This window comes from Vulpes vulpes, chromosome 11, assembly GCF_048418805.1.
Source record: "Vulpes vulpes isolate BD-2025 chromosome 11, VulVul3, whole genome shotgun sequence".
NCBI lineage: Eukaryota > Metazoa > Chordata > Mammalia > Carnivora > Canidae > Vulpes > Vulpes vulpes.
Genome location: NC_132790.1, coordinates 100,716,457 through 100,743,499, shown reverse-complemented (window position 1 = coordinate 100,743,499; position 27,043 = coordinate 100,716,457). Strand labels below are relative to the sequence as shown.

The following is a 27,043-nucleotide window of genomic DNA, read 5'->3' as shown; positions in this document are numbered from 1 at the left end:
GCTCAAAGACAAATGCTTGTCTCGCAGATGTTTTAATGCCTCATTTGATTTAAAAATAGTTTGGGGGCCCCTGGGTGGCTCTGTCAGTTAAGCTTCTGCCTTCTGCTCAGGTCAGTCCCACGTGGGGCTCCCTGCTCTGCGGGGAAGCTGCCTCTCCCTCTGTCCTTCCCCCTGCCCCCCATTGTGCTCTCTCTCTCTCTCTCTCTCTCTTCTCTCTCGTGGGCCCAGACGCTCTCTCTCAAATAAATAAGACCTTTAAAAATCTATTCTACAGTAAAGTGAGCACTCAGAATTCTTAGGACCTTATCTTTATACATATAAAAAAATAATTACACAGCTGGCACACCTCTCCTGTCTATGGCGGGGTATGTGTTTGGTGGGTGGGAGGGAGGGAGGCCTGGCCAAGCCTAGGGGCCAACATTCCCCAGCATCCTCTGTAAATGGGCACGTTTCTTTCTGAATGATGAGGCTTTTTTCATTACACCTGTGATATCAGAATTTGCTAAGTGTTGAGAGCAATTAAAGTGTCTTTTGTTACATTAATGACTTTTGGAAAGCCGCTGGGTAAACCTAGAATGGGGGCTGCTTGTCAGGGGAACCAATCATGATTAGAGGATGAGACCTTCCGGTCCCACCCCTGACCTCTGGAGGGGAGACAGACTGGAGGTTGAATCAATCACCGGTGGCCAATGATTTAACCAATCAAGCCTCTGTAATGGAGCCTGCATTAAAAACCCCAAAGGAGGGAGGTTTGAAAAGCTTCCAGGTTGGTGAACCGGAACGCGTCCAGCCTGCCAGCTCCTGAGCCCACGGGGACTGAAGCTCTCGTGTTCAGGATCTTGCCCCAGGTATCTGCTCCTCTCATTCATTTGTATCTTTCGACATCCTTTGTAATAAACTAGTAATCTAACGAGTAAACTGGCTTTCCGAGTTCTGTGAGCTGCCCCAGCAAGTTAATCAAACGGGTGGTGGTGGTGGGGAGTCATGAAAGTCTCGAATTTATAGCTGGTTTGGTATCTGAAGTGGGAGCAATCTCACGGGGCTGAGCCTTTAACCTGGGGGATCTGACACTGTCTCCAGGTATATAGTGTCAGAACTGAGTTCAGGTTGGGGAACTCTTGGTCAGTGTCTGAGGAGAACTGAGTTAATTGCTCGGTGGTGTGGAAAAACACACGTTGCAACGCCTTAAATTTTTTCCTGTGTTGAATACATTCAAGTGTCCATAAATGTGGGAATTTATGGGGCCGATTAAACCCCAAAGATGTTGTGTTTGGCTTATATAATTCACTTATTGCAGTTCTAAAAGGAAAAAAAAAGACCCCACTATTTCCTTCTACTACCAACACTTCTGACTCCAATATGTGGGTTTTCCACGCTAAGCTATTCTGATGTTCAGTAGAAACCAACTGCGTGTCCTACAGTTTCACTCACTTCTGACACTAACTGCCTAGAGTTAGTTTAGACTCACAGCATAAGGGTTCAGCCCCACAAAACTAAAGCCCACATCAGATGCTAATCTCAAATCCCAAATTGTCATCAGTGCCTCTGACCAACTGGCTAAAATCAAGGGTTCCCACAACCCCTTACTCCACTTTGATAACTTGTGAACAGCGCCCAGAACTCAGGAAAGTGCTTTACCTAAGGTTTACTGCTTTATTATGATGGATGCATCTCTGGGGCAGCCGTATGGAAAAGATGCATAAGGGCAAAGTGTTCAGGAAAAGACACAGGGCCACCTCCGTGCCTTCTCTGGGCACCCCACCTTCCCAGCAAAGGCTCTTTGAATCCCATTAAGGGTTTTTATGGAGGCTCCCTTACGCAGATATGATTAAGTCATTAGCCATTGGTGATTCACTCTCCAGCTCCTCCTCTTCCCTCTATCCTCCCCAGAGGTGGTGGGGGGGTGACGTTGGAAGTTCTAATCCTCTAATCCTGAGGTTGGTTCCTCGCACAGCAAGCTCCCATCCTGGAAGAGCCAGCTCATTAACATAAATTCAGGTGTGGCTGAAAGGGGCTTATAAAAAAAACAAGCCTCTCACCTGTATCACTCAGGTAATTCCAAGGATTTCAGGAGTTGTGTGTCAGGAAGCTGGGCAGAGACCAAGTGTGTATTTTGTATTAAGTCACAGGTTACTTGTCTGGATCATGTATGCATTTGATTTTGTTACCTTTGCCTTAAACATTTTGGGGAAGAGGTGATAGATAAGCTATGTTGAACACCATCTCTTTCATTTGCACGTAAATATTTTTATATTGCCTATTTTACTATATTTCTAACTTCGTTTTTGCTTCACTGCAGGTGTTGTTCAGGCTTAGAGGGAGATGAGAAAGCCCTGAGGCCCATTGAGCATCTAATTTCCCTTTCTTTAATTTATGGCTGCTGATGATTTATGGTTTTTGGTTTTCGCCTCTTAGTTGGCTTTGTTTCTGCACACCTCTAATAACTGTTTCTTTCTAACGTTTTCACACTCCTTGAGACCGACTCCACTGTGAGGCCAAGCTTGGTCATGAGTTTTGCCTATGGGTTTGGTGCAGGATCCTATCTGTGCAGGGTTGTGCCGGTTAGAGCTGCAGTGTGGCATCGCTCTGCCTGGCAACTGGCACACGAGAAGCTACCCTCGGCTGTTTGCTCAAAATAGGGCTTCAGCAGAGCAAACACTTAGACCTTGAGATTCTGCTGGTACGGAGGAGACCAGAACTCCTGCACGGTTATGAGTGGAAATCCTGGAGTCTGATTGCTTGGGGTTCATAACTTGGCTCCACCAATTACCGGCTGTGGGATCTTAGGTGAGCTACTTTGCTAATCTGTGCCTCTGTTTCTTCATCTGAGAAATGGGATAATATATATCTCCTAGAATTGAATTAGATGATATATCAAGAACCTACCATAGACCTGGATGTATAACAAAGACTCACATTGGTTATTATAATAATAATTATTTGGGTACTTCTAAGATTCTAGCATAGTACCTTTCATAGTAGCTTTTCAATAAATCCTAGCTGAATGAAGAGATGAACCAATGAATTACCTATCAGTGCCTGAAATATGTAGTTTGACTGAGTAAATCCTTTCTCAGGTGGGACTTCAAAATATACCTAGAAACTAATAGAAGTGTTTCATCTCTTCTTTCAAAAATCTTTTCCATAATGAGATTTGCATTTCAAATGGACTTTGTAAAATGGAGAGCTTCTCCCCTCCACTCCTACCCCAGAGTAGCCCATGATGATTCATCTGTTATTTTTCATAAGGTCCCAGTGAAAAGCTGTGTTTTTCTTTACTGGCTAGGGAATTTGCAGTGTCTGTCACAAGAAAGGTGTATTAATTTTTAACTTGTTGGATTTTCTTCCATGAAGCCGTCAGCAGTGGATGAATTTGTTTTCTATGTCCCTGCCAGATATAAATATTTCTTTAAATTCCACCCCCCTCTTTTTTTCCCCAATCTAAGTATGAAGTGATACAATGGAAATGTTAAGCCTTAAATTCACAGAGCAGAATCAAGCTGGGATGGAATCAAGTCCATCTGGTTCCTTCCTAGAGTTGAACTATATTGAAATAGCCAAAATATACTGCGGATTTTTGCACAGAATCTATTGCTTACCCTTCTTTTTGTTTTTTTTTTTTAAGCACTTTGCTTGTCTACTGTGCCATGGCCACATGTGCTACATATAGGTGATCCTTAGATTTTTGGGTTCCTTAGTTCCTTCAAAAGGAACTAGATTGCATTTGGTATAAGAACACACTGTCCCATACTTCGAGTGTGCTATCTTCATGTCTTCATTGTTAAAATTACCGAAAAACCTTCTCTGTCGTTAGCATTATTGGTTCCATATTTCTTTATCTTACCTCCATTAAAAAGTTGAAATTCCTACTATTTTAGATTCTCTTCTGTTTATCTTATCTTTAGTTCTTATTAATTCTAGGCTACCTTCTTTGATCCTTTCCATAATGCTGCTTTTATCTACTTTACATTTCAAACTTATAGCTTTCCTATTTTGTTTAAATACTTTTCTCAGGTGTAATTCTTAATTTCATCATTCTTTTCTTTTTTTTTTTTTTTAATTTATTTATTTACTTGTGATAGTCCCAGAGAGAGAGAGAGGGGCAGAGACACAGGCAGAGGGAGAAGCAGGCTCCACGCACCGGGAGCCCGACGCGGGACTCGATCCCAGGTCTCCAGGATCGTGCCCTGGGCCAAAGGCAGGCGCTGAACCGCTGCGCCACCCAGGGATCCCTTTTCTTTTAAATATTTTTATCTGTCCCTTTTGACCTTACAGCTTTCTGATTTTTATCTTTTACCATCCTTGGCTTATAAAAAACAAGAAATCTAGGTATAGAGACAGGTGCAAAAGATTTTGCTGATGAATTGGTCACAGATGGAGAGGGAAAGAAGCATTAGTGTTGAAAAACAGCATTTTAGCCTAAACGAATGAGTAGAAAAAACTGAGGGGGGGGGGGTGTGGTACGTTGGAAGAGAAAGTTTCTCTTCTTCCACCACCATCGCATAATAAAAGAGCATTTTACCATTTGAAAGGGATGTGATGCAGATATTTTTAAATGAATACTTAAGTTTCTGAAAAAATCACTAAATGGTCTATTTTTTTCTTATTTTGCTGCCATTGATGAAGGCTTCCTGCATTTATTAGAAGCTTATATTTCAAGAAAACTCCCTCTGGTACTTATATAGAGAATAGGCTGAAAAGTTGAAGACCGGAAGCTCCATTAGAATGGAAACCGTGTAAATCAATCGCAATTTAGTAGATCTTTCATCTTAATCTCATCTAATCTGTTGATAGGGAAGCTGAAGGTTGGGGAAGTTTGCCTCCTGCCAGTAATGTAGAGGAAAGAAGTTTTTGCTCTGATTGAAGTATTTTTTTAAGATTAGTTGTTTATGTATTTAAGACAGAGCGAGTCCACAGCACAAGCAGATGGAGGGCCAGAGGGAGAAACAGGCCCGCTGCTGAGCAGGGAGCCCCTGGTTGGGCTCCATCCTAGACCTTGGGGTCATGACCTGAGCAGAAGGCAGGCCCTTAACCGACTGAGCCACCTACGGGCCCCTGGTTGAGTTTTTTTTTTTTTTTTTTTAAAGAAAAAGTGATAATGCAACGAGTTAAAAATGGTCTGTGGTGGTTCTAACAGGCCTACTCAATCTTCTGAGCTTTAGAGGAGGCCTGCCTAGCCACCATGTTCTTTACTTAGTTTTAGGTCTTAGCAGGGCTGTGGAGTCCGCCTTCCTGTAGAGATCGCGTTGGGATAAAGTAATAAAGTTGTGGGCGGCCCAGGTGGCTCGGCGGTTCAGCGCCGCCTTCGGCCCAGGGCGCGACCCCGGGGTCCCGGGATCGAGTCCCGCGTCGTGACTCGATCTGTGTCTCTCATGAATACAGAAAATCTTTAAAAAAAAAAAAAAAGTAATAAAGTCGTGATTTGTAAGTGTGTTATCTTGTTGCTCCTCAGAAGCTCAAGTGCCGCCTTTTCCGTGAAAAGGGAGACGCCCCGAGACCAGCTCTGCCGCGCTCCCCTCAGGCTCTCCGCCGGAGGTGCCCGTCCAGGCTTCTGAGGCTGCGGGAGGAGATGATGGGAGTGAAGGAGAAGGGACTGAACGCGGGTTTAGCTACGCCACCCTCCTCCCCTTCCTCCCCCAGTGCCCCAGGGCGCTCCCCGCAGGCTCCCTGAACGGCCGGCTCGGACCCGAGGCCACGGTGCCTTCCGACTTGGGAATTCCGTCGACCTGGGAAGCGTGATGGGCCCTGAGAAGTGGGATGTCAATAAAGTTTTTGTTTAAAAAAAAAAAAAAGGCCTGCCTGACACCAGAAGGCCCCGCCCTCCGGAAGCCGGCTGCTAGAGGCGGGCCGGGAACCGGAAGTGTGGCCGGCTTGCCCAATCAGGCCGCGGCGCGTAGGGAGCGGCGGCCAATCCTGGGCGAGCTTGCTCCCGCGCCGCGCCGAGTCCCGCCTCCGCGCGTGGCGCTGACGGGTCGCTCGCGGGTACGGCGGCCGCGGGGGCGGTGCTAGAGGCGTCCGGCCCGCCCGGCCCGCAGGTCCCCGCGCCGCTCCGCCATGGCTCCCAAGGGCGGCTCCAAGCAGCAGTCCGAGGAGGACCTGCTCCTGCAGGACTTCAGCCGCAACCTGTCGGCCAAGTCCTCCGCGCTCTTCTTCGGGAACGCCTTCATCGTGTCCGCCATCCCCATCTGTGAGCGCCGGGGCGGGGCGGGGACGTGGCGGGGCCCGGCCGGGCGGCGGGCGGGAGGTTCGCTGGCTCCGGGCCGTCGGGGCCCCCCACAGCCGTCCGCCGTGACGGGCTCTGCGCACGTGCCTTACCGACCGCGGGGAAGCTAATGAACCGGAGCGGACCCCTCGACCTGACGTGGAAGCGGAGCTGCAGGGCCGCGCTGGGCGCCGGCGCTCGGACGGGCTCGGCCCCACGCTCGGGCCAACGGGGCAGGCCTGCTTGTCGCTCGCGGGGAGAGCCGCGCAGGCCCCCGCGGCACGTCGGCGGGGCGGGGGGCGGGGGGCGGCCACGTCAGCGCGGGGCCGCGGGGGCGGGGCGTCCCGGACCCGCTCTCCTCCCGGGGGCCGACGTCTCGCCTGCGCCGGGGGATGGGGATGATGGGGATGGGGGTGGGGGTGGGGGTGGCGAGGTGGTGCGCCTCACGGCTCCCGAGCCTGCCTGGTGCGCGGCCAGGACTTGAGCCTCCTAGGTGCTGGGCCGGATCCTCTCCCCGGGCTGGACTTCGCAGGCTACGCTGGGTCGGGCCTCAGGCTGGGTGCTAACGGTCTCCTCCTGTCTGTCCCCCACCCCCCACCCGGGCCTGATGCAGGGCTGTACTGGCGAATATGGCATATGGATCTCATTCAGTCGGCCGTGCTCTACAGTGTGATGACCCTCGTAAGCACTTACCTGGTGGCTTTCGCATACAAAAACGTGAAATTTGTTCTCAAACACAAGTAAGTATGTTTCTCAAGTGAACGTATGTATTACATGGTGCACTTTTTTAAAAGATTTTATTTACTTACGAGAGACAGAGAGACAGACACAGGCAGAGGGAGAAGCAGGCCCCACGCAGGGAGCCCGACGTGGGACTCCATCCGAGGCCTCCAAGATAATGCCCTGGGCTGAAGGCGGCACCAAACTGCTGAGCCACCCGAGCTGGGCCGCTGGGCTGCCCGTGGTGCACTTTTAAGTACAAGGATGTCTGAACACTTGTGTCTTATTTTCGATAAAGCATCAACTTGAGCTGTGTAGAGATGTAGGCATCTTTTTTTTTTTTTTTAAGATTTTTTATTCATGAGACAGAGAGAGAAGGCACAGACACAGGCAGAGGGAGAAGCAGGCTCCAAGCAGGCTCCGTGCAGGGAGCCTGATGTGGGACTGGATCCCGGGTCTCCAGGATCAGGCCCTTGACCCAAGGCGGCGCTAAACAGCTGAGCCACCTGGGCTGCCCGATATGTAGGCATATTAATGCTGTGAAAAGTTACTGGGTGGCCTTAGTGGCTCAGCGGTTTAGCGCCGCCTTCTGCCCAGGGCGTGATCCTGGAGACCCGGGATCAAGTCCCACAACAGGCTCCCTGCGTGGAGCCTGCTTCTCTCTCTCTCTATCAATCAATAAATCAATAAATAAAAAATAAAAAATCTGTCATCAATCTATCTTTAAAAAAAAAAAAAGAGGGGATCCCTGGGTGGCTCAGTGGTTTGGCACCTGCCTTTGGCCAAGGGCGCAATCCTGGAGTCCCAGGATCGAGTCCCCCGTCTGGCTCCTGGCATGGAGCCTGCTTCTCCCTCTGCCTGGGTCTCTGCCTCTCTCTCTCTCTCTCTCTCTCTCTCTCTCTCTCCCCCTCCCTTCCTTCCTCCCTCCCTCCCTCCCTCTCTCTCTCTCCCTGTGTCTGTCATGAATAAATAAATAAATCTTTTTAAAAAAAAAAAAAAAGAAAAATTATAACTGACTCAGAGACAGCACTTCTGACATTTAGAGAAGTAGGATTCGAGGGTGAAATCACAACACTTGGGCACTGGTCTCAATCACGGGATTTATCAGAAAAACTGCTAAGTAAGTTAATGTTGTTGAAGTCAAATGAAACTGCAAAGTATGATTCTTGTTCTCCATGCACCGTTTTTCAGACATGAAAGGTTTTTTTTTTTTTTAATTTATTAATTTATGATAGAGGTAGAGACACAGGATGAGGAGGGAGAAGCAGGCTCCATGCCGGGATCCTGATGCAGAGCTCTGATCCCGGGACTCCAGGATCGCACCCTGGGCCAAAGGCAGGCGCTAAACCACTGAGCCACCCAGGGATCCCCCCATGAAAGGTTTTTAAATTTTTTTTTTAACTCTGATTTTCTACGCTAATTACATTTTTTTTTTTTTTTTTTTTTTATTTATGATAGTCACAGAGAGAGAGAGAGAGAGAGGCAGAGACACAGGCGGAGGGAGAAGCAGGCTCCATGCACCGGGAGCCTGATGTGGGATTCGATCCCGGGTCTCCAGGATCGTGCCCTGGGCCAAAGGCAGGCGCCAAACCGCTGCGCCACCCAGGGATCCCCATTTTTTTTCTTAGAAGTGTGTAAAAATGTAAAAGATTATATATTTTTTAAGAACACACATTGTATAAATCCTTTCTAAGTCTGTTGTTTCTGTGTTGGGCTCTTTGTGTGGTCACAAGGAATAGAAACATGTTATGGGAGAGCCTGGGTGGCTTAGTTGGTTAAGTATCTGACTCTTGGTTTCTGCCAAGGTCATGACCTCAGGGTCCTGTGATCAAGCCCTGCATCAAGCTCTACACTCAGTGGAGTCTGCTTGCATAGTCTCTCCCTGTGCCCTTTCCCCTGCTTGTGCACAGAGGTATGCTCACTTGTTCTCTCAAATAAACTGTTAAAAAAAAAAAAACACGTTGAGATGATCTCAGTTAATAGGGATTTATTGTATGAAGGCCAGAAATGGCCTCAGTGGCTGAAAGTGACCTTAGCATCTTCTCTGTTGTCTTGGACCCATAGGAAGTCAGGTTTGTGTGACTGCCTTTCTGCTAGACAGCAGAGTGGTCATCTTTGTTGTCTTTATGCTTGGCAGCCCTCTTCACCAACACCATTCTGGTTCCAGCTGTCCTGGGCTTTCTTGTGCAGTGTGGCCATCTGTGGGTAGCAAAGCCCTCACACGTGGGCACACCTTGTGTTACCCACCCTTTGTGATATCCTCGGAACTCGCTCCTTTCAAGACTGGGTGTTTTTTTTTTTTTTTTAACTTGTCCTGCGTAATATTTTTCATTTACCTTTTTGGAATTAAATATGAATTTAATAGAAAATTATGTTTTTTGCGGTTTCTATTTTATTTAAAAAAAAATTTTTTTTGGGGGGGGGTTCTTTTGAAAAGTTTATTCAAGCTAGCAGAGCCAGAGAGAACACAGGTTGCGGGGGCAGGGGTAGAGGCATAGGGAGAAGTAGGCTTCGTGCTCAGCAGGGAGCGTGATCCCAGGACCCAGGGATTAGGACTTGAGCCCAGGGCAGATATTAAACTGACTGAGCCACTTGGGCACCTCTGAAATTGTTTTTTATACTTTCTCCTGTCTATTCTAGGCTTCTTGAGGGCTACTGCCATGTCGTTTGTTCCTTATACCAGTTAACGGTACATTTAGTTGAGTAAAATTTTGATTACTGATTTAGCAGGTTCTCTCATAGTGGAATTATTTATTTTTTTTTTAATTTTTTTTTTTTTATTATTTATTTATGTCATACAGAGAGAGAGAGAGAGAGGCAGAGACATAGGCAGAGGGAGAAGCAGGCTCCATGCAGCGGGAGCCTGATGTGGGATTCGATCCCGGGTCTCCAGGATTGCGCCCTGGGCCAAAGGCAGGCGCCAAACCGCTGCGCCACCCAGGGATCCCTGGAATTATTTTTTAATTATAGTTTTGATTTAATGTTAAAGAATGCCACTCCTATTGAAGCCCCTCCGGATTTACAAGGTGTGTTAAAGCTCAAAGACCCAGGAAGTTGCAGAGTATGGGTAGATGTTACTAGTAGAAGAAAGATGGCTTATGTGTTGACAGTCTGGATTCGGATCTCAACTCTGCTTTTCTTAAATGTAGAGCCTTGGGGAGCGCCTGGGTGGCTTAGTAGGTTTTAAGAGGCTGCCTTTGGCATAGGTCATGATCCCTGCTCGGTGGGGAGTCTCCTTCTCCCTTGGCTCCTCGCTCAGCTCATTCTTTCTCTCAAGTAAACAAAATCTTTAAGAAAAAAAAAAGAAAAAAAAAAAGTATAGCCTTGGGCACACATTTCTTCTCTTTAGCCATCAGATTCCTGAGCTTTAAATGGGGATACTAGTGGTACCTCATAGATGGTAAGGATTGAATAATACAAGTGACATGTTAAGTGTAGTGTCTGGCACATAATAAATGTTTATGTGCCGTGTCAGATTGGGGGTGTGAGAGCCTGTAGGAATTTAAGGTGGCATGACAAAAAAGAAAATGTTTGCAAATATGTTTTTTTTTTTCCAAGAAATTAAATAGTAATTTTCTTTTTTATTCTGGAAGAATTCCAAAATATGTAAAAAAAATTAATAACAGAAAAAAAACCAGTTGATTTTTGTGGGTTATCTCAGATGGTTGAGTGCTGGGCCACCAGAATGACCTTTGCCTTGTCCTAGAGCATTGAGCATTGAGTGAGACTTACTTTCTAAGAGTCCTAAAACAGAGGGTAGGACTTCTTGAGTTGTCATAAACCTAACAGGTGGTTATGCTCCTGTTAGGTGAAGATACAATTTTAGATCTAGGAGAGAAATGAACTAGTTCTTATGGTTTGATCTCTTCAGGAAAAATTGTCTTGTGAACAGATGATTGACTAGTTGTCCTTTAAGACACTAGGAGATAGTCAACTCTTAAGAACATAGTTTAGTCCTATGTCCTAGTATCCTGATGATGATGATGTGTATGTGTGTGTGTATCTCTTTTCCCTCTGCTCAGCTCAGAAAGGTTTCTTCCATAAGTGACATTAATTTCTTATCAACTGGCCTTTCTTAGAAAAAACTGGTCTTGTGTGCAGTTCAAGAAATATATTGAGTGCCTGGTCGGCTAGAGAGGTTCCAGGATGAGAGTCTGCCCCTTAAGAACAGAACTTTTCCATAATAAAATGAATCAGATGAAATTGGATCTCTGGGAATTTGTGTTTAATTGGCATTGTAGAAGCTCTTGTGGTTAAAGAAAGGCTGAAAACTATTGCCTTGGATAATCTTGGGCTTTCTTTTCAGGAGTCCATCCTGATTTCTCCGTACCTTTCCTTGGTATACTAACCAGAACTAAATATAGCTTAGTAATGAGGGATTAATTAATTGAACATGGAGTGAACAGATTTCTGTGTCCCACAGAAAGAACTGCTTTTGACAGATCTCAATCTGTGTTGAACATTTTCATAGTAGAACTGTGTAGGTGGTTAGATTTTGCTTATATCAATTATTTTTATTCTATAATTATGGCTAACCAGTTTCTTCTATATTGCGAAAAATACACCTTGTTAAATTTAAATGTCATGAACTTTGGGAGGTTTTTTTATATTTTGTCTTAGGTTAAATTTTATTCTTTCACTAGCAATCTCACCTGATAAAATTCACCTTCTAGATATTCTGATGAATATAGTTTTTTAAAATTTGACTCATCACTGAAGATTTTGATCTGATATCTTGAATAACACTTTTAGCCTTTTCTGGCTGATTCCATATTGGTACAATCTGTGGTTCATTTAGTTAAAAGTGGTATGGTTGATCCCTGACTTTGTGGTATTTCTTTTTAATGAAATTGTTCTTTGTAGTGGTGCTGAAAGTATTAATTTAATGTTACATATTCCTTTTTGTTAATTCCCTTTTGTTTTTTAAGCCTAGTGTACTTTTATTTACTGGAATTGAAATCCTGTATTATTTGCCAGTGCCTAATCAAATTTATTTTTTGAACAAATATAAATAGGCTAACACAAAATGGAGTTACAATGATTTATAACTAAATTATGCTAAAAGCATTTGACCTATTTCCATACTAAATACCTAAACTTTGGAAAATTATCCCTTTCAAGCAAAAATCAAAACCTATAACTGATAAACTGTTACCTTGGAAGCTCTTGAACTCTCTTTTGGCTATTACAGTATAATAAACTTGGAATTTTGTCAAGATTATTTCTTGAAATGTAAAATATATACTTGCTAGTACAAACTAGGAGTACAGAGTGTTTCAGATAGTGTGATGTTCATTCCTGGAGCATGTGGAAACCTTTTTTCTTACCCCTTTTTTTTTTCCTCCAGAGTAGCACAGAAGAGGGAGGATGCTGTTTCCAAAGAAGTGACTCGAAAACTCTCTGAAGCTGATAACAGAAAGATGTCTCGAAAGGAAAAAGATGAAAGGTTTGACTTCTAAAGTGTTGGTGATAATCAGAAAAGGGGATACTTTGTAGAAAAATTACATTTTTGGTTTGGTTTCTCCCTAAAGAATGTGGATAATGGAATTGCCTGAGATTAAATGCTGATATTGCAGAAGACGTAGTAATGGGAATAACAATCACTGGCATTCTGAGTTTTTACCACTACCAGATGCTTTTCTTTGTGTTATACACTGTGTTCATTTGTTTCTTTAAAGAGTTCTATGAGGTAGGGCTGTTATTTCCATTTTACATCTGAGGAAACTGAGGTACAGAAACCTTGGGTAACTTGCCCAAGGGCACAAATTAGTGTGCGATTGATCCACGGTAAGAACGCGGGCAAGAATGTGGGCGGTGTGGCTCCAGAGCTTGTCCTCCCAACTGCTCTCCTGGAGGTTAGCGTACAGCCTACAGAGCTGTATCCAGGGTTGGTTCTGCCACTTGATAGCTAGCTATGCGACCTTGAGCAAGCCACCTCACCCCTCTGGGTCTCGAGAGTTTGCATTGTGTTGGTGTTAGCATTTTTAGGTGGTGGTATTTCCATTCCTGAGCTTCCCTAGGGACAGCCAGTTCTTCATTATCTGCGTTGGTTGGGAAAAAGAAAACAACTTGGTTTCTGCCCTGTTGCCCAAATCTCTGCCACATTTGTCAGCCCTTACCCCTCAGGTTTTCCTGCCGACAGCTCTTAGAAGGCTTAATAGTCTAATATCTGAGTAGCAGAAGTCTCTGAATGAGGATAAACTTGTGCTTAAGCTGTTACATGGGTTTAATACAGTCACTAGTTGAGGTTGTTTTCATGGACTTTTTTTTTTTTTTTTTAAGATTTTATTTATTCATGAGGGAGAGAGGCTGGGAGGGGAGAGCTCAACTGCTGAGCCACCCAGGCGTCCCTAGTAGATCTTAAGTTCTGGTATCTACGAAGTGCTTTGTAAAATGGAATTTTTAACCCACTTTGCTCCAGAAAGACTTTATGGAGACTTGTAATATTAAAGTGCATATGAAAGAAAGTACAGTTTTGAAAGATCAGAAACCTTTAAAAGTAAGAAAAGTTGGGTGGACAAGAACCTCAGGGTTAGTTGCAGCAGTTGAGCATTGAACTTGGCTCTGAGCTTCCAAGTGTCAGGGGAAGCATCTGAGGTCTTACACTTTCATTGTCTGATGAGAAGCAACATGTAAGTCCTTCTGAAGAGAAACTTTCCTGGCACGGAATCTTTGGAAGGATTTTGTCAAGTGGATCCCTATTTAAGGGACACTGAGTGACTTAACAAACGATGTTTTCTACAGTGGTTTTGAAAAGGCACTAAAACATTTTAGAAATCGTTATCTTCTGTGGATCCTTCATAAAAACTGAAGGATAGGATTTTTTTTTTTTTTAAGATTTTAAGTATTTTCTATACCCAGTGTGGGGCTCGAACTCATGACCTGGAGATCAAGAGTTGCATGCTCTACTGACGTTAGCCAGTCAGGCGCTCTGTGAAGGGTACAGTGTTCAAATACTGATGGTGAATGCCTTTTCTCAGCAGCTTTAGTGAGGTCTGGCTACAAAGCTTCCTGATTGTAAATTTTTGCATGGTAATAGAGGTTACAGAATCTAGGACACTTTAGAAATCTTTTTACTGAATTACAAGTGGTTCTTAAATTGGAGTATACATCACAGTATGCAATTTCAAAATGATTGTTACAGCTTTATAGGTTTTAGGTAATGAATTACAGCAGAGGTGGCAAATGGGTCTCTGTCCACTGCAGATGTGCTTGATTTGTTCTGGTGCTTGTTCTTGACCCTGGGATGTGTCTCAGAATCCTCAGGATTGTATTCAGGTAGTCAGTACTAGTGGTTCAGGGTTGGAATTGGAAAGGAAGTATCTTTGCCCTTGGCTGGATCAGTATTTCAAAGGAGAATGTAGTGTAGGTTTTGCGGATACATAAAATGCAGTGTCAGAAGATTATAAAATTTCTGTTGTCTTCAGAAGTTTGTGCTGTTACTGTTTCACAAAAACCACCAGTCTTGAGAACAGAGGCACTTGTTCTGAGTGTTTCCTAGCAGTATAATGTATTTCCTCCAATTCCAAGTCACATATACATATATATTTCTAAAGATTTTATTTACTTATTCATGAGAAACACGGAGAGAGACAGAGGCAGAGACACAGGCAGAGGGAGAAGCAGGCTCCATGCAGGGAGCCCGATAATGGGACTCAATCCCGGGACTCCAGGATCACACCCTGGGCCAAAGGCAGAAGCTAAACCGCTGAGCCACCCCGGGCTGCCCCCAAGTCACATATTTTTAAATTTACAATTAAACTTCTCTGAAATCAGGAGCTGTTTTATAGTTGATGGTTGCATTTAATGTATCTTTTACTTCTCCCAAACTTGGAGTATATTAGAGATCACAGACTTCTTGTGATGAAGGTAAGTTCATTTCATTTAGCTCCTTTTAGTCAAGCTTGTTGACTTTGGATTAGAACATTTGGTAAATAACGTGTAGGAGCTGCCAGTGACATTAGCCATAGTGCTGTCCTTCAGCTTGGTGGAGGGGATTATCTAGCCCCAGGGTGTGTATCTTTGGGGAAGGACAAAGCATCAGTGGTGATGGCTTTCAACCTTTTTGATAATAATCCACAGTGAAATACTTTACCTTTCAACCAAATACACTCAAACTTGCACACATGCAAATGTTGCACAAAACAATAATTATCCTGCTGTGGATGATACACTCAATATTTTTCTATTTAAAAAGTGCTAGTCTCAATCCACTCATTTATTTTCTCTGAGCATTGAATCCACCCAGTTGATTTCACGTCCCACTAATGGGTCACAACCTACTCTTTTAAAAACTGCTTTACAAAGTTAATTAACCAAATGGAGTAAAGGCTACCCGATTCATAGGCATCTTGGGACTTCCTGCTGCCTGTGTGAAGAGGTAAAAGAAAAAGTTGATAAAGTTTTAGTCAGTTAATAAAACATAAGGAGTAAAATGGATAAAAGAAAAAGTAAATGGGTTTTACAAAGTTAAAAAATCCTCCTAATGATGAAGCAGACTCTTTGAATTATGTAAAGTGGCTAAAGATAATTGCAGACAAGTCTGCTTCTGTGAGCCATGGCTGGTTTTTAGTCCTTGGGATTGTCTTCAGGTGTCATATTGAAGGCTGAAATCTGTAGGCTATTGAGCATCTCAAGCCAGCAAATAGCCAGAAAAGCTTCATCTGGCTACTGATTGCGGAGGTTTTTTTAGGTGAGGACCTAGAGAACGATGTCTTTTTAGGCCACTGGTGAAACCAAGCCAATTGCAATTAATCTGTCCCTTCCTCCAAAGCCCTGACTGCCTGGGAGAAAAGGTAATATACCGAGCAGCTATTTTTATCAATAGAGTAAAATATCTTTTTCAGCAGGAAAAATGCTGGTTAAATTTAATAGTAAAAACACATTTTGTGGGGATCCCTGGGTGGCTCAGTGGTTTAGCGCCTGCCTTCGTCCCAGGGCGTGATCCTGGACTCCTAGGATCAAATCCCATGTCAGGCTCCCTGCGTGGAGCCTGCTTCTCCCTCTGCCTGTGTCTCATGAATAAGTAAAATCTTCAAAACAAAACAAAAAACCACATTCTGCCCAGAATACTTAAGGAAAAACTCACTTTATATAGTAAACTAGAGCCATGTGGTATTTAAAATATTCTATAATATTTTTGTAAACTTGATTTGTTTGTGTACAGAATTTTGTGGAAGAAGAATGAAGTTGCTGATTATGAAGCTACAACATTTTCCATCTTCTATAACAACACCCTATTCCTGGTCTTGGTCATTGTTGCCTCCTTCTTTATATTGAAGAACTTCAACCCAACGGTGTATCCTTTTAAAGGTTCATTAGCATTTTTCGAAGTCTAGAAGCAGTAGTTTGTTTTGGTTTTGATTTATCTAAATATTTTACTATGAAGAAAAACTGCCTAGGGAATCAGTGCACTAAATAAATAGCACTGTGACCCTAGGCAAGTTTGTGGACATGTAAAAGAGGGGCTTTGGGCTTGATTTAAAGTTCTTTGAAGTTTACAAAGTACAACTTAATGATAAATAATAACTATTACAAAGCAGTCCTACATATATGATTCTGTATACCTGCTTGGAAATAAGTTCCAAGAATCAAAAGCAAAGTTGCCATCTTTGATAGCTCCTGCCATAAGCACGTGTCTGCTGATATTTTGGGGCTTTGGAATTGGGTGGGTAGTCGGTGCAGTTAAATAGGCAGGTTTCATGATATCTTAACAGTGTTTCAGGCTGCTCTTAAATTGAGCTTTTGGGCAAGAATCAGTCTTCTCTTTTTACGTAATTCATTAAAGGTGTTAGGTAGGGATATGCAGCCAGACTTTTAACAGGTGGAGATGTTCTATAATACAGCAAGCTCCTTCAACTTGTATCTTCTGGGAACACTAGAGTGGTTTGCCCCAACAGTCCAGTTCTGAGGCTGAGAGTGGCTGTGAACTTTCAGAGCCTCTGCTTTTCCTGGGCAACTTGTAGCTAAAACACTGAGGGACAGGGGAAACTTATTTTTCCTTTGCTCTTAGGTGGGGGAGGGGAGAAGGGGGGCGGAGATAAGTTGGAGAAGTTCCTTCTTAACAAAGTCTTCTCTCTTAGGTTAAATGGAATTCACATGTCTTCTTTGTGATCATGTATTCTAGGTTCTCTTGCAAGTGTTTCCTTTTTAAAATTGGAACACATTTTCTGCTAATGTTCTTCATTCTTTATAGCCTTCTGTCTTGTAAATTGCATTTGCAGACAATGGGACTGCACGTCATTGTCGTTTTATAGTGTCAGGAGGAAAATAGTGCATTCCAAAGAGATGGGCAAAATCTTTTTATTTTGTTGAACTACTTCTTGGGCTTTTAATATTTCCTTAACATTAAATTTTTACAGGAACTATATTTTGTCCATAAGTGCTTCATCAGGCCTCATCGCCCTTCTGTCTACTGGCTCCAAGTAGACTGTACCGGCTTTGGCCCCTGGCTTTGTATCTATGGGTGGCCTGTGGTATATGGAAAAGTAACAGGGTGGTCAGAATGAGAGACACACAAGATGTTTTTATAGTCTGCAGTTGGAGGGTTTGAAAAACCCAACAAAATGTAATTCAGTATTTGTTTATTGGCTCTTTTTTGACAGATTGTTGAAATTAAATGAATTGAAAGGAAAATTCAGAGTCCAGGACATTTATTAAAAGGTAAAAAGTCTCGTAATGTGCTGTAATCACAAGAGGAGAAAATAACTTGTTTCCTTGATCTGTCAGAGGTCACAGTAACCTGGACTGAGCTGTTATTATTTATAATAGCAAGAAGTTAGTAAGTGGTTCTTTGTGTTCTAACCACAATATTATAACTTTTTTTGAATCATAAATATCAGAATGAATCCTTTCCCCCTTGGGGATTGAACAGCCTCATGTTTACGAGTCACTTGAATTTGTGATTTGAAATAACTCACAGTTAAAAACAAGGTGTCCAATTTGGGGAAAAGAAACTGGTGCAAAAGTTCTGTTTTTGTTTTATAGAAGAAAGGCAGCTAGGGTACTAACCTAAAAATAGCGGCCAGGCATTAGGAGAGTTGTCCTGTGGGGTTAAGGCACATACTGTTCAGCTGTATAGCTGTGGCCTTGGGTGGCCAGGGAGGTCAGCTCAACCTTACCATGTTGGTTTGACCTGTTTTAAGAGACTGGAGTCATTGTTTTCCTTGACCACGGTCTCATACCACTAGAGGAATGTTCAGTAGAGAACCTCCTTCCTGAATATTGATGTGTAAAAGATCAAAGTAATGTTTTGTAATCTTAGTTCCAGAATTCTATGAACTCTCTAAGGAATTGCAGCGGTTTTAGTGCTTACGCAGCATCTAGTGCAGCATTTTTTCCATCAGGACTTTCATAAATTTGACCCTTTGGTCCACAGGTTCCTATTGATCGTGCACAAAACTTCATATTAACCTCCTCAGCCCCTGGGGTCCAGCCAAGAGCATGCTCTGGCATTTTTAACCAATGTTTGCAAAGATAATTATTTTCTGGTGCATGCCGTGATGTGAAGAAGTTTGGGAAGCTTTTTTAGCTTGAATTATTGAAAGGGTTATGGAGGTAATACAGGTTCATATTCATGTTAGCTTTTGACCATATCCAGTAATTTCCTACAAACAGTACTTCAACAGGAAGATCCTATTCTTAATTCCTAATCTTAACTTTAATCTTTAGTTTCCACTTCTAAATTTAAGGTGAATGTTGTAAAAAATACTTGCGGTTTTGTTTATAATTTTATAGAAAGGTGTTCATCTGTATTGATCTTTTATGCTGTTGGGTGTTTTTGGTAGGGCACATCCAAGAACTTGGGAGACCCGGGCAAGGGCACACTTGCATAGTGATTAAGATCATCACTGTCTTCATTTCAGGATTATATTTGCTCATTGTTTCTAGAAGTTTGCAATTTACTTCAGTGCATTATTATCCATGTGCCATCACTGGGTAATATGAAATGAATGGGGAGATGGCAAGAGAGTCACTGCAAAGGATTGTACTACACGAGAGGTTATATGTGTTTACTTTTCTTGGTAGATGAATAAGCGGTCGGTAGTTGAGTGGCATATGGGGTGTGTGTACCAAACGCATTTGCTTATTTGACAAACAGTCAGGGTCTCCTGATTGTTACCAGAGCTGGGCCAAGTGTGTTTTTGAGTTTTTTTTTTTGTTGTTGCTGTTGTTTTAACTGCGGGTAAAGCATGGCCACTAGATGGCACTGCCGGCGTTGAAGGGGGGCAGCTGCCACCGTTCCTATGGTACAGTGTTCCCCAGATGGAGTGGTGAAGAGGGCAGCAGTTTAATATTCTTAGTAGAATGTCTCTTGAATTCAGAAATTGAATAATTTGTAGAAAAGCAAATAAGCAAAATTTGATTTTGGTCCTGAATCTTACTGAGAGCACGTTTTGGTTCTGGTTAATGGTTTCTAGCCTTCCCTACGGTTGAATTTCTCTGTGCGTAAGTTTATAAGGCATATACTTACATTTACAATTTTCATTCAGGATCTACTCTACCAGTAAATTATAGAACTTTTCCCCAGAACTCGCCCCATCCTCAAAGCTATGTGGCACATAGAATTTTGATGTGCTGCATCTGATTTAGTTACTAAAAACGTGCTGCAGAATTTATATCGTAAAAAGACTCCATATCCAACACCAGTAAAGTAAAAAGGGGATTAAAAGCAACTAACCCCCCCCCCTTGTGTTAATAAGTAGAGGCTTAAAGTGTTGGCTTGTTTTATATTTTCCTATTTTTAGTTTCTTATTTTCAACTTCATAAAAATCTTAAGATTGAAATTCTTCTTAGCCAGTAAAAATCTACTGGTTGTCCTATTTGGTTAATTATTCTAATTTGGAAACAGTAACTTACAAGGTTTAAAGCTCACTGAAATACGGAGGTTGGAGTCCTACCCAAAATCCTTGTGAAGTCTTTCTTGTTTATTAAGTATGATTAAACTTTGCTTTTGAAAATTTGTATTTTCCCTAGACATGTTTATGAGCGCCATGTGAATAAGTACATCATCTTTATTACACTATTTGACGTTACCATTTAAATTTCCCACATACGTAGATGTGCATTTATTACTGGGGAACGTGTGTGTGGCAGCGACGGGCATGATGTGGCTCTATTACAGAGCAGCGTGTCTGGCTTCTGCCACCCTCTGCCTGCCGCGTTGTCCTGCCACCCGCGTTCTGGGCTTTCCGTGTGTGCGCTGGTCCCTGCTGCTTCTGGAGACGTAAAGGAGACGTAGACACCGTTTGGGCTCTGGGGGATTATCTCCCACCTCTTTGGACTCCCAGGTAGGATAATTAACTGAAGATTAGGAGGGTTTCTGAGCGGTTGGTTTAGATTTTCATGGATGCATTTAGAGACTAACTTCTCATGGGCTTTCATGAGTTCTCGTGGCATCTGTTTTCTGGCCTTTGCCTCTTAACTGTTTCTGAATTTGGATTCTTCCCCCAGCTTTTTTACTGTAAAAAAAAATACCTCCAGAATTCATAAAATTCATCCTTAAAAAAAGCACTGGACTAGAACACTGAAAACTTGGGGTTTAGGCCTGGTTTCCCCTTTGCCAAGGAGTGGTGGCCCCAAAGCTGGCGAAGGTGAAGCTCTGACACCTGATGACAGATGGGACACTATTGATGAGGATGAAGCTAGTTCTTAGAGCGGGAAGCCAGGCGCACAAGCGTCTAAGATGTCTGTGTGGATGGCTGCTCCCCTGGTTACCCTTCGGAAGGGTATGCTCCCTGCTAAGAAATTCTTTCCAGCAAAGAAAATGGGAGTAGGTGGAAACTTTTCTTAAGGATGTAACTGACGTTTCTAATCTAGTATGTTTACTATGGCAGATGATTTGTCTGCTAAAAAAAAAAAAAGTTGTTCCCATGGGTAAGCAATGATGTTTGTCATTTGGCCTTAATCTGCAGGTGTTCTTAAAGGTTTCTGAAACCCTTTGGCCTCAGTGTAGTGTATTTTTAAAACCCAGTGAGAGAGGATATCTTTAGCAGTTAATAATTTTCTTCATTAATAAGAGGAGAAAAAAGTTTAGTCACTAAAATCTTTTGATAGGTTTCATTCAGTGCTGCTTACTTGCCAAAATAATTTTTATTCAAATGATTCTTCCTGCCTATTTCATGGAGGTATATGTATATATTCCTTTATAATGAAAGATCAGATAACTCAGATTAAATGCACAAAATGCGTTTATTACTCTAAGCAAATAAGTTAAATTGCAGTTCCAATTAGACAACTTGAGCTCATTTACGCAGACAGCGGTTCACTGGTTTAACACACAATGAACAACTGAAGGATGATCCATCATTAATCTGATACTACTGGGCAAAAAAACCAAACTGTTTTCTTATTAAAATACAGGTAGTAGTAACAAAAAAAAAAAAATTTATTGGTGTTTCACACTAACACTTTTAAGATTTAGAATTTAGTCATGAAATATGTATTTAGAAATGGTGACAGAAAGTAGCATTTTAAGCTGATAGTCTATTCTTTACATCTCAGAGTGGCTTCTCTATGGGGTACTGCTAGCCAGAAAATCAGAATCTTGTACATGCTCAGGTATCCAAATAGAGACATAGGACCCCCCCCCCCCCCCCCGGAGTTTTCCCTCCTTACAGGTACACACAAGATATTCTCAGGTTTTTTTCAAGTGGAATATTCATGAGGGTAGGTAACGAGTTAGCCCTCAGCGTCTGTGTGCAAGGAGGCTAGGCCCCTCCCATCCATGCAGAGAACTTTCATGCATTAGTTTAGTGCATATAATGTGGTTATAGAATGAGGAAATTTTCTAACATTTGCTTTTTACTAAGCAGGTTCATTTACCCAGCATATACTGAGCAGTGACAGCATTTTTCACAAAGTCCGTGATTCCCTTTCATGTTAACTCCTCAAAAACCAGTTTTCTATTATAAAGTCCCAGCGCTAATTAAACAGCAAACATTTGCCTTTGTGAGTATTTTACAGGTTTACTTACAAAACTGAGCATGTGTCTATTTATTTTTAAAGCTCAAATATTTAAACTTGCAGAAGCTGTGCCTACAAGCAGTCCAAAGTATAAAGCAGGTTTTAATAAAATGTAGTCAAAAGTGAACACTTCAATTGCAGATATATTACATTTTGTTCAAGGCTAAGCTTCCATAGCAGTGTGATCCTCCCTTTTCTAAATTAGGCATAATGTGTCAAGGTAAAGACGTGGTGTTCGTCCTTTCACCGTCCTTTCACCATCCTTTCACCACCTTTACGTGTGAATGGACATGATGCTAATAGGATCCTACTAGATACTTCGGGTAAATCACAATACAGGGCATTCTTCGGGCCAAACAACAGTGAATATTTTTAAAAGGTAATGAAAGCATACCTTGGAATTTTATTTTTGTTGAAGGACAAGGGAAACAACTCTTTACTGTAGAAATAGAAAAAAAAAAATAGTGAAGTTGTTTCTGCTTATTCTCCCAAGTAAGACTTCTGAGTGAACGTAGCCTACTCTTTCTTTTCTGATGCAACCCACGTTGCATCTGCGGATTTTATGCATTTGAAAAAATATATCTGTACAGCCTTCAAGTCACTAAGTGCCTGAAGGTGACAGGCCTCCCCCTCGCATACTCTGTGGCGTAAGCATGAGGTGCAACACTAGGTGACTCCAGTCCAAGATAAGAAAATAGAATGGATTTTCTTGGTTGTGAGTTTTCAGATGTGCTCGTAACTCGGGTGCACAGTGGTAGCGACAGCAGGTACCTCAGGATCCGGGAATACTAGAGGTTGAGCAGCAGGCTGCTAAGTGACTCAAGGCCGGCTAGTGACCCCGTTCTGTACGGACAGACCGCGGCTTACCCATGCAGGTCCCACGACTCATGCACTTAGGATCGGTAGTCCTTTTTGCCGTAGGGCTTGTTTCGCAATATGTTATCGATTTCATTTACCACGTGTGATGTCATCTTTGGGAGAACCTGAGAGCAGGAGAAGCACAAAGGGAAAGGTTAGTACCCGATCGTTTGTTCCTTGTGCTCAGGACGGAGCGAAGCCGTCTGGACCCGTGCGACCCGCAGCTCCAGGGAAGCCCCGTCCCGCCCGCGAGCTCCTTGAGCTCAGGGACCTTGCTTTCTCCCCTGCGCCCGGGCGAGGGCAGGGCTTGGCTCACAGTTGCTGCTTCTAAGTATTGCGTAGCCGCGTAAAGGCGGAACGTAAGTGCGGCTCCCGCAAATAGCCCCGGGATTTCAGATTCTCTAATGGCCACATCACAGGGGAGAGAAACAGGAAATCAGCGTCTTCAAAACCTCCGTTTTAGGGCAGCCCGGGGGGCGCAGCGGTCTAGCGCCGCCCTCAGCCCAGGGCGTGATCGTGGAGACCCGGGATCGAGTCCCGCCTCGGGCTCCGCGCGTGGAGCCTGCTCCTCCCTCTGCCTGTCTCTCTGCCCCTCTCTCTCTCATGAATAAAGTCTCCGAAACAAAGCGCCCTCCGTGTGTCCTTACAGAGAACTAAGATGCTCTACGTCTTTCTAATACGAAGTCCTTGGGAGCCAGTACGCGTCCCCTTGCGGCGTCTCCCTCCTGACAAGCTGCTCTGCACCGAGAGGCCGTTTCCGGTGAGAGGCCCGGGTGGGGGCCGCTCGGCCCGGGGACCAGGGAGGGGGGCGCTGCGCCCGCGGCCACGACCCGGGGAGGGGCAGTTGGGGTGACAGCACGGAAGGCCGCCGGGGCGCTGTGTGGAGCCGGGACGCCCGGGACTTGGGGGCTGGGCGTGACCCCGTCAGACACCCCGAGGTAGCCCGGGGCTGAGCTGGAGGCGGTGGAAAGGGGCAGCGGCTTAGAGACCCTGCTGCAGCCGCAGCTGGTGCAGGCGGGAGCGCGGCGGTGACCCGGCGACCCGGCCGGAGGGCGCACGGGGATCAAGGGCACAGGCTACACCCCTGGACGGGGACGGCAGGCCTGTTCGCGGGTGGACTGGCCCCGTCAGGCGGCGGTTCCGGCCCCCCCGCCCCCCGCCCCCCGCTGCGGTGGCTGACGCCGGGTGACCCGCCTCCGGAGCCTCGAGGCCCGAGGCCTGCCCGTGCCTACCGCCTTCCTCTCCGCACCTAAGGGGGAACGTCCGGGCCCCACACGGGGCCCCACGTCGACCAAGTGGAGCTGCGGCTCAGCCCGCGAGGAGGGCAAACTCTTCCTGCAGGACGCCGAAGTGAATTTCCGACTTAGACATTAAAAAAAGAAACCGCGAGACTACTTGAGTCAAACACGAGCAATGTGTATACAGCGTCGTAGGACCCGGGTTTTTAAGCAGCCGGCGTGCCCGAAGCCGCCCCTCCTTACGTGGGCGCCTGTGTCAGGCCCTTGCCTCCACCGCAGATCCACAAGCGGCCCCGGCCCCGGCGGGGGGGGGGGGGGGGGGAGCGGGGTCCTCAGGCTGTGCCCCTGCCGGGCGCCCCGCCCCCCACGGAGGCCCCGCACCTGCCCCCGCCGCCGCGGCCGGCCCGGGCTTGGAGACCCACCGGCAGCAGCACGTCCGCCCGTGCTCGAGGGTCGCCGCAGCCGTCGGGGCCGGGGCTCTGCGTCCGCCGCCTCCGTGCCCTGTGCTCACCGCACACGGGCTGCGTCCGCCCCAGGCCGGCAGTTTCTGGAAAACGCCAAGCCCCTGGTCCCCGGGCCCGCAGGGCTCCCGCTCGGGCCTCCGGACACGCAGCCCGGGCCCGGCGCAGAGACGCGGCGCACGTAGGCCCGCCCGTTGCTCGGGGTCTCCCGGGGTCTCCCGGCCTCTCGCTACCGAGCGGCCTCGCGGTTCGAACCGCCGTCCTGTCGGTCACGTCTCCGCCCCGCGACCGTGAGGGCCACCGCGCGGCTGCCCGGCACCCGGCACCCGGCACGCGGCGGGATCGCGGGGGCCTCGGTGACCCGCGCCGCCCCCCGGGGCCTGCGCCCGCCCGTCCCCGGCCCAGCGCGCCCCCCGCCTCCCGCTCGGGAACTCCGTGGAGCTGAAGCGGTGGCACCGTGGGCTGCGGGGCGAGGACGCGGGTGGTTCTGCCCCGAGGGAGCGCGCCCGCGGGGAGGAGGGCGGGGGCGGGGGGGGCCGGGCCTTCGCAGCCGTGGCCGCAGCAAGAGCAGGGGGCGGCGGGGGAGGTCGCGGCAGCCACGGCCCCCCCCGCCCCCCAGTTCTCACCGCCGGGGAAGGAGCGGGATGGCTGGTTCCGAAGCGGCTGCTGGGACGAAGATGTGCCCCCGGGGACCCCACACAATTCTGAGCCCGTTTCCTCTTTAAAATGTGGGAGACGTTCCCTGCGCAGCCGCCGGGAACTGGCCAAGCGGGGGACACGGGGCACAGCGCTGCGAGCTCGGGGAGCCCCGGGCGGCAGGCAGTGCCCCAGGCGACCCCGCGGGCTGTGGGGCGGCGGAGCGGGGCCGGGAGCCGGGAGCCGGGAGCCGGGCCGCTGCGGGCCGGAGGTGCTCAGCCCCGCCCTGGGTGGCGGTGGCGGGGGCTGCGGCGGGCGCCCACGGGGAGCGCTGTGCGGGGCGGGCAGGCTCGTGCGGGCAGGCCCGGGGAGGCCCGGGGACCCAGCCGCCGGGTCCACACCGCCCTGGCAAGAGCTTTGGGAAGGCCGCGGCCCGCGGGGGCTCCCGGATGCTGGCGACAGGCCCTGTGCCCCCTCCCCCAACACCAGCCTCGGGGCGGGCGGGCGCCGGCGGCCGAGGGCGCGGTACTTGCCTGGATGGCGCCGAGGTTCTCCACGAGCTGCTCGGGGGTGGAGGAGCCCAGGAGCACGGAGCTCACGCCCTCGTTCCTCAGGCACCAGGCTGCGAAGGAAGGACACGGCGTCAGGGCCCAGGCCCTGCTCCCGCCGCCCACACGCCCCGTGACCCCTCGCGTTTGGGGTTTTGCAGGAGGCGGCGGCGCTGCCGGGTTCCAGGCCCCGCCGGCCCGGGGTGGGGGCGGGGGCGGGGGTCGGGGGGCGCGCGCGCTCCCCAGCGGCTGGGCCCGGTCACGGGCACATCGCCCTGCCCCTGCCCCTGCCCCTGCCCCTGCCCCGGGCCCTCACCTGTTGCGCACAGGCCGCCGCCCGGGGCCTCGTTCCCTGGGTCCCGCTTCTGCCCCTTCTCCTGCACTTGACTCGTCCATCGCTTCTCGCTTTGCCGAATGTGAAGCTCCTTACAGTTTCCTTCCTCCGCGGCAGGTTCGCCCCATTCTGGCCCCGCCGACCCTTCGCGGTCGCCCAGCTACTGCCCCGACTTTGTCCGTCCCGCAGCTCCCTGAGGCCGGTCCCTCCGCCTCCCCCCCCCCCCCCCCCCCGTGTCAGACGCCGCCTGCAGCTGGAGGTTTCTGGGGAGGCCTAGACGCACCATCTGCATCTGCCGGACTCGCTCCGCGCCCCACAGGCGCCGCACAGGCCCCGCTGCTCTCCCACCTGACTGCCAGGCCCGCCCGCCCGGCGTTCCCAGCCTCATTTAGTGGCGCCACCAAGCACCTTGGCCTCCTGACCCCCAAACCAGGGTGTTACCCCTAGGAACTGCCCTTTCGAGCCTGCGCCCCTTGGATTGCCACGGCTGCTAGATTACCCCCCCCCCCCCCCCCCCAGTATTTCTCTGACCCAGTAGCTCTCCGTGGTGGCGATGCCTCAGCCACCCGCAGGCCTTGTGAACGGTCACCGGTGCCACCCTTGGGTTTCCGACTCAGAAGGGCTGGATTGGGGCCTGGGGATCTGCATTTCTGATAAGCTTCCAGGGACCATGCTTTTTCTAAAAACAACTTTGTTGAGGTAAAATTTCCCCATTTAAGGTTTATTATTCAATAATTTTTTTAAGTTTGTCAAATATGCAACCATCACCATTTACAGTTAGTGCCATTTCTACCCCAAGTCCAGGAAACCACTAACCTACTTTGTACCCCTATAAATCTTATTCTGGACACAATTTGAATGGAATCCTAGCTAAAATACGGATCTTTTTTGTCTGACTTCTTTCATTCAGCATGTTTGCAAGGTTTACCACGTTATTAGCATTTATTAGTAGATCCTTCCCTTTTCACTAAATGACATTCCATCACGTGAGGTGGGACCACACTGAGAAGGACTGCTCCGGTTTCACTGCCCACCGTCCTCATGCGGCACCTCACTGTCCCTCTCCTGCCCCGCTGGTCTGC

General features: G+C 46.9%; 2 protein-coding genes across 8 annotated transcripts in view; one reads left to right on the top strand and one right to left on the bottom strand.

The window, feature by feature from the left end:
* Nucleotides 1-5,913: 5,913 nt before the first annotated feature.
* SSR3 (signal sequence receptor subunit 3) lies at nucleotides 5,914-19,881 on the top strand. Its single transcript, XM_026006138.2, has 5 exons — nucleotides 5,914-6,187; nucleotides 6,816-6,942; nucleotides 12,270-12,368; nucleotides 16,089-16,220; nucleotides 17,284-19,881. The coding sequence occupies exons 1-5, from the start codon at nucleotides 6,055-6,057 to the stop codon at nucleotides 17,348-17,350; spliced, it is 558 nt and encodes a 185-aa protein (XP_025861923.1). The 5' UTR covers nucleotides 5,914-6,054; the 3' UTR covers nucleotides 17,351-19,881.
* Nucleotides 19,882-21,093: 1,212 nt separating this feature from the next.
* KCNAB1 (potassium voltage-gated channel subfamily A regulatory beta subunit 1) overlaps nucleotides 21,094-27,043 on the bottom strand; it is a 362,126-nt gene continuing 356,176 nt past the window's right edge. For all 7 annotated transcript variants that reach the window (XM_072727225.1, XM_026006130.2, XM_026006136.2 and 4 more), the window contains 2 exons: nucleotides 25,613-25,701; nucleotides 21,094-22,869 (listed from right to left, as the gene is read on the bottom strand). In XM_072727225.1, the coding sequence (XP_072583326.1) occupies nucleotides 22,780-22,869; nucleotides 25,613-25,701 (179 nt within the window). In that variant the 3' untranslated portion in view covers nucleotides 21,094-22,779. The remainder of the gene's footprint in view (nucleotides 22,870-25,612; nucleotides 25,702-27,043) is intronic.

Bases quoted from the DNA above. Each gene is read 5' to 3' on its own strand.
- SSR3 (XM_026006138.2), top strand. From the start codon at position 6,055: ATGGCTCCCAAGGGCGGCTCCAAGCAGCAGTCCGAGGAGGACCTGCTC. The intron at 6,188-6,815 runs GTGAGCGCCGGG...GGCCTGATGCAG, and splicing joins CGTGTCCGCCATCCCCATCT to GGCTGTACTGGCGAATATGG. The intron at 12,369-16,088 runs GTTTGACTTCTA...GTTTGTGTACAG, and splicing joins CGAAAGGAAAAAGATGAAAG to AATTTTGTGGAAGAAGAATG.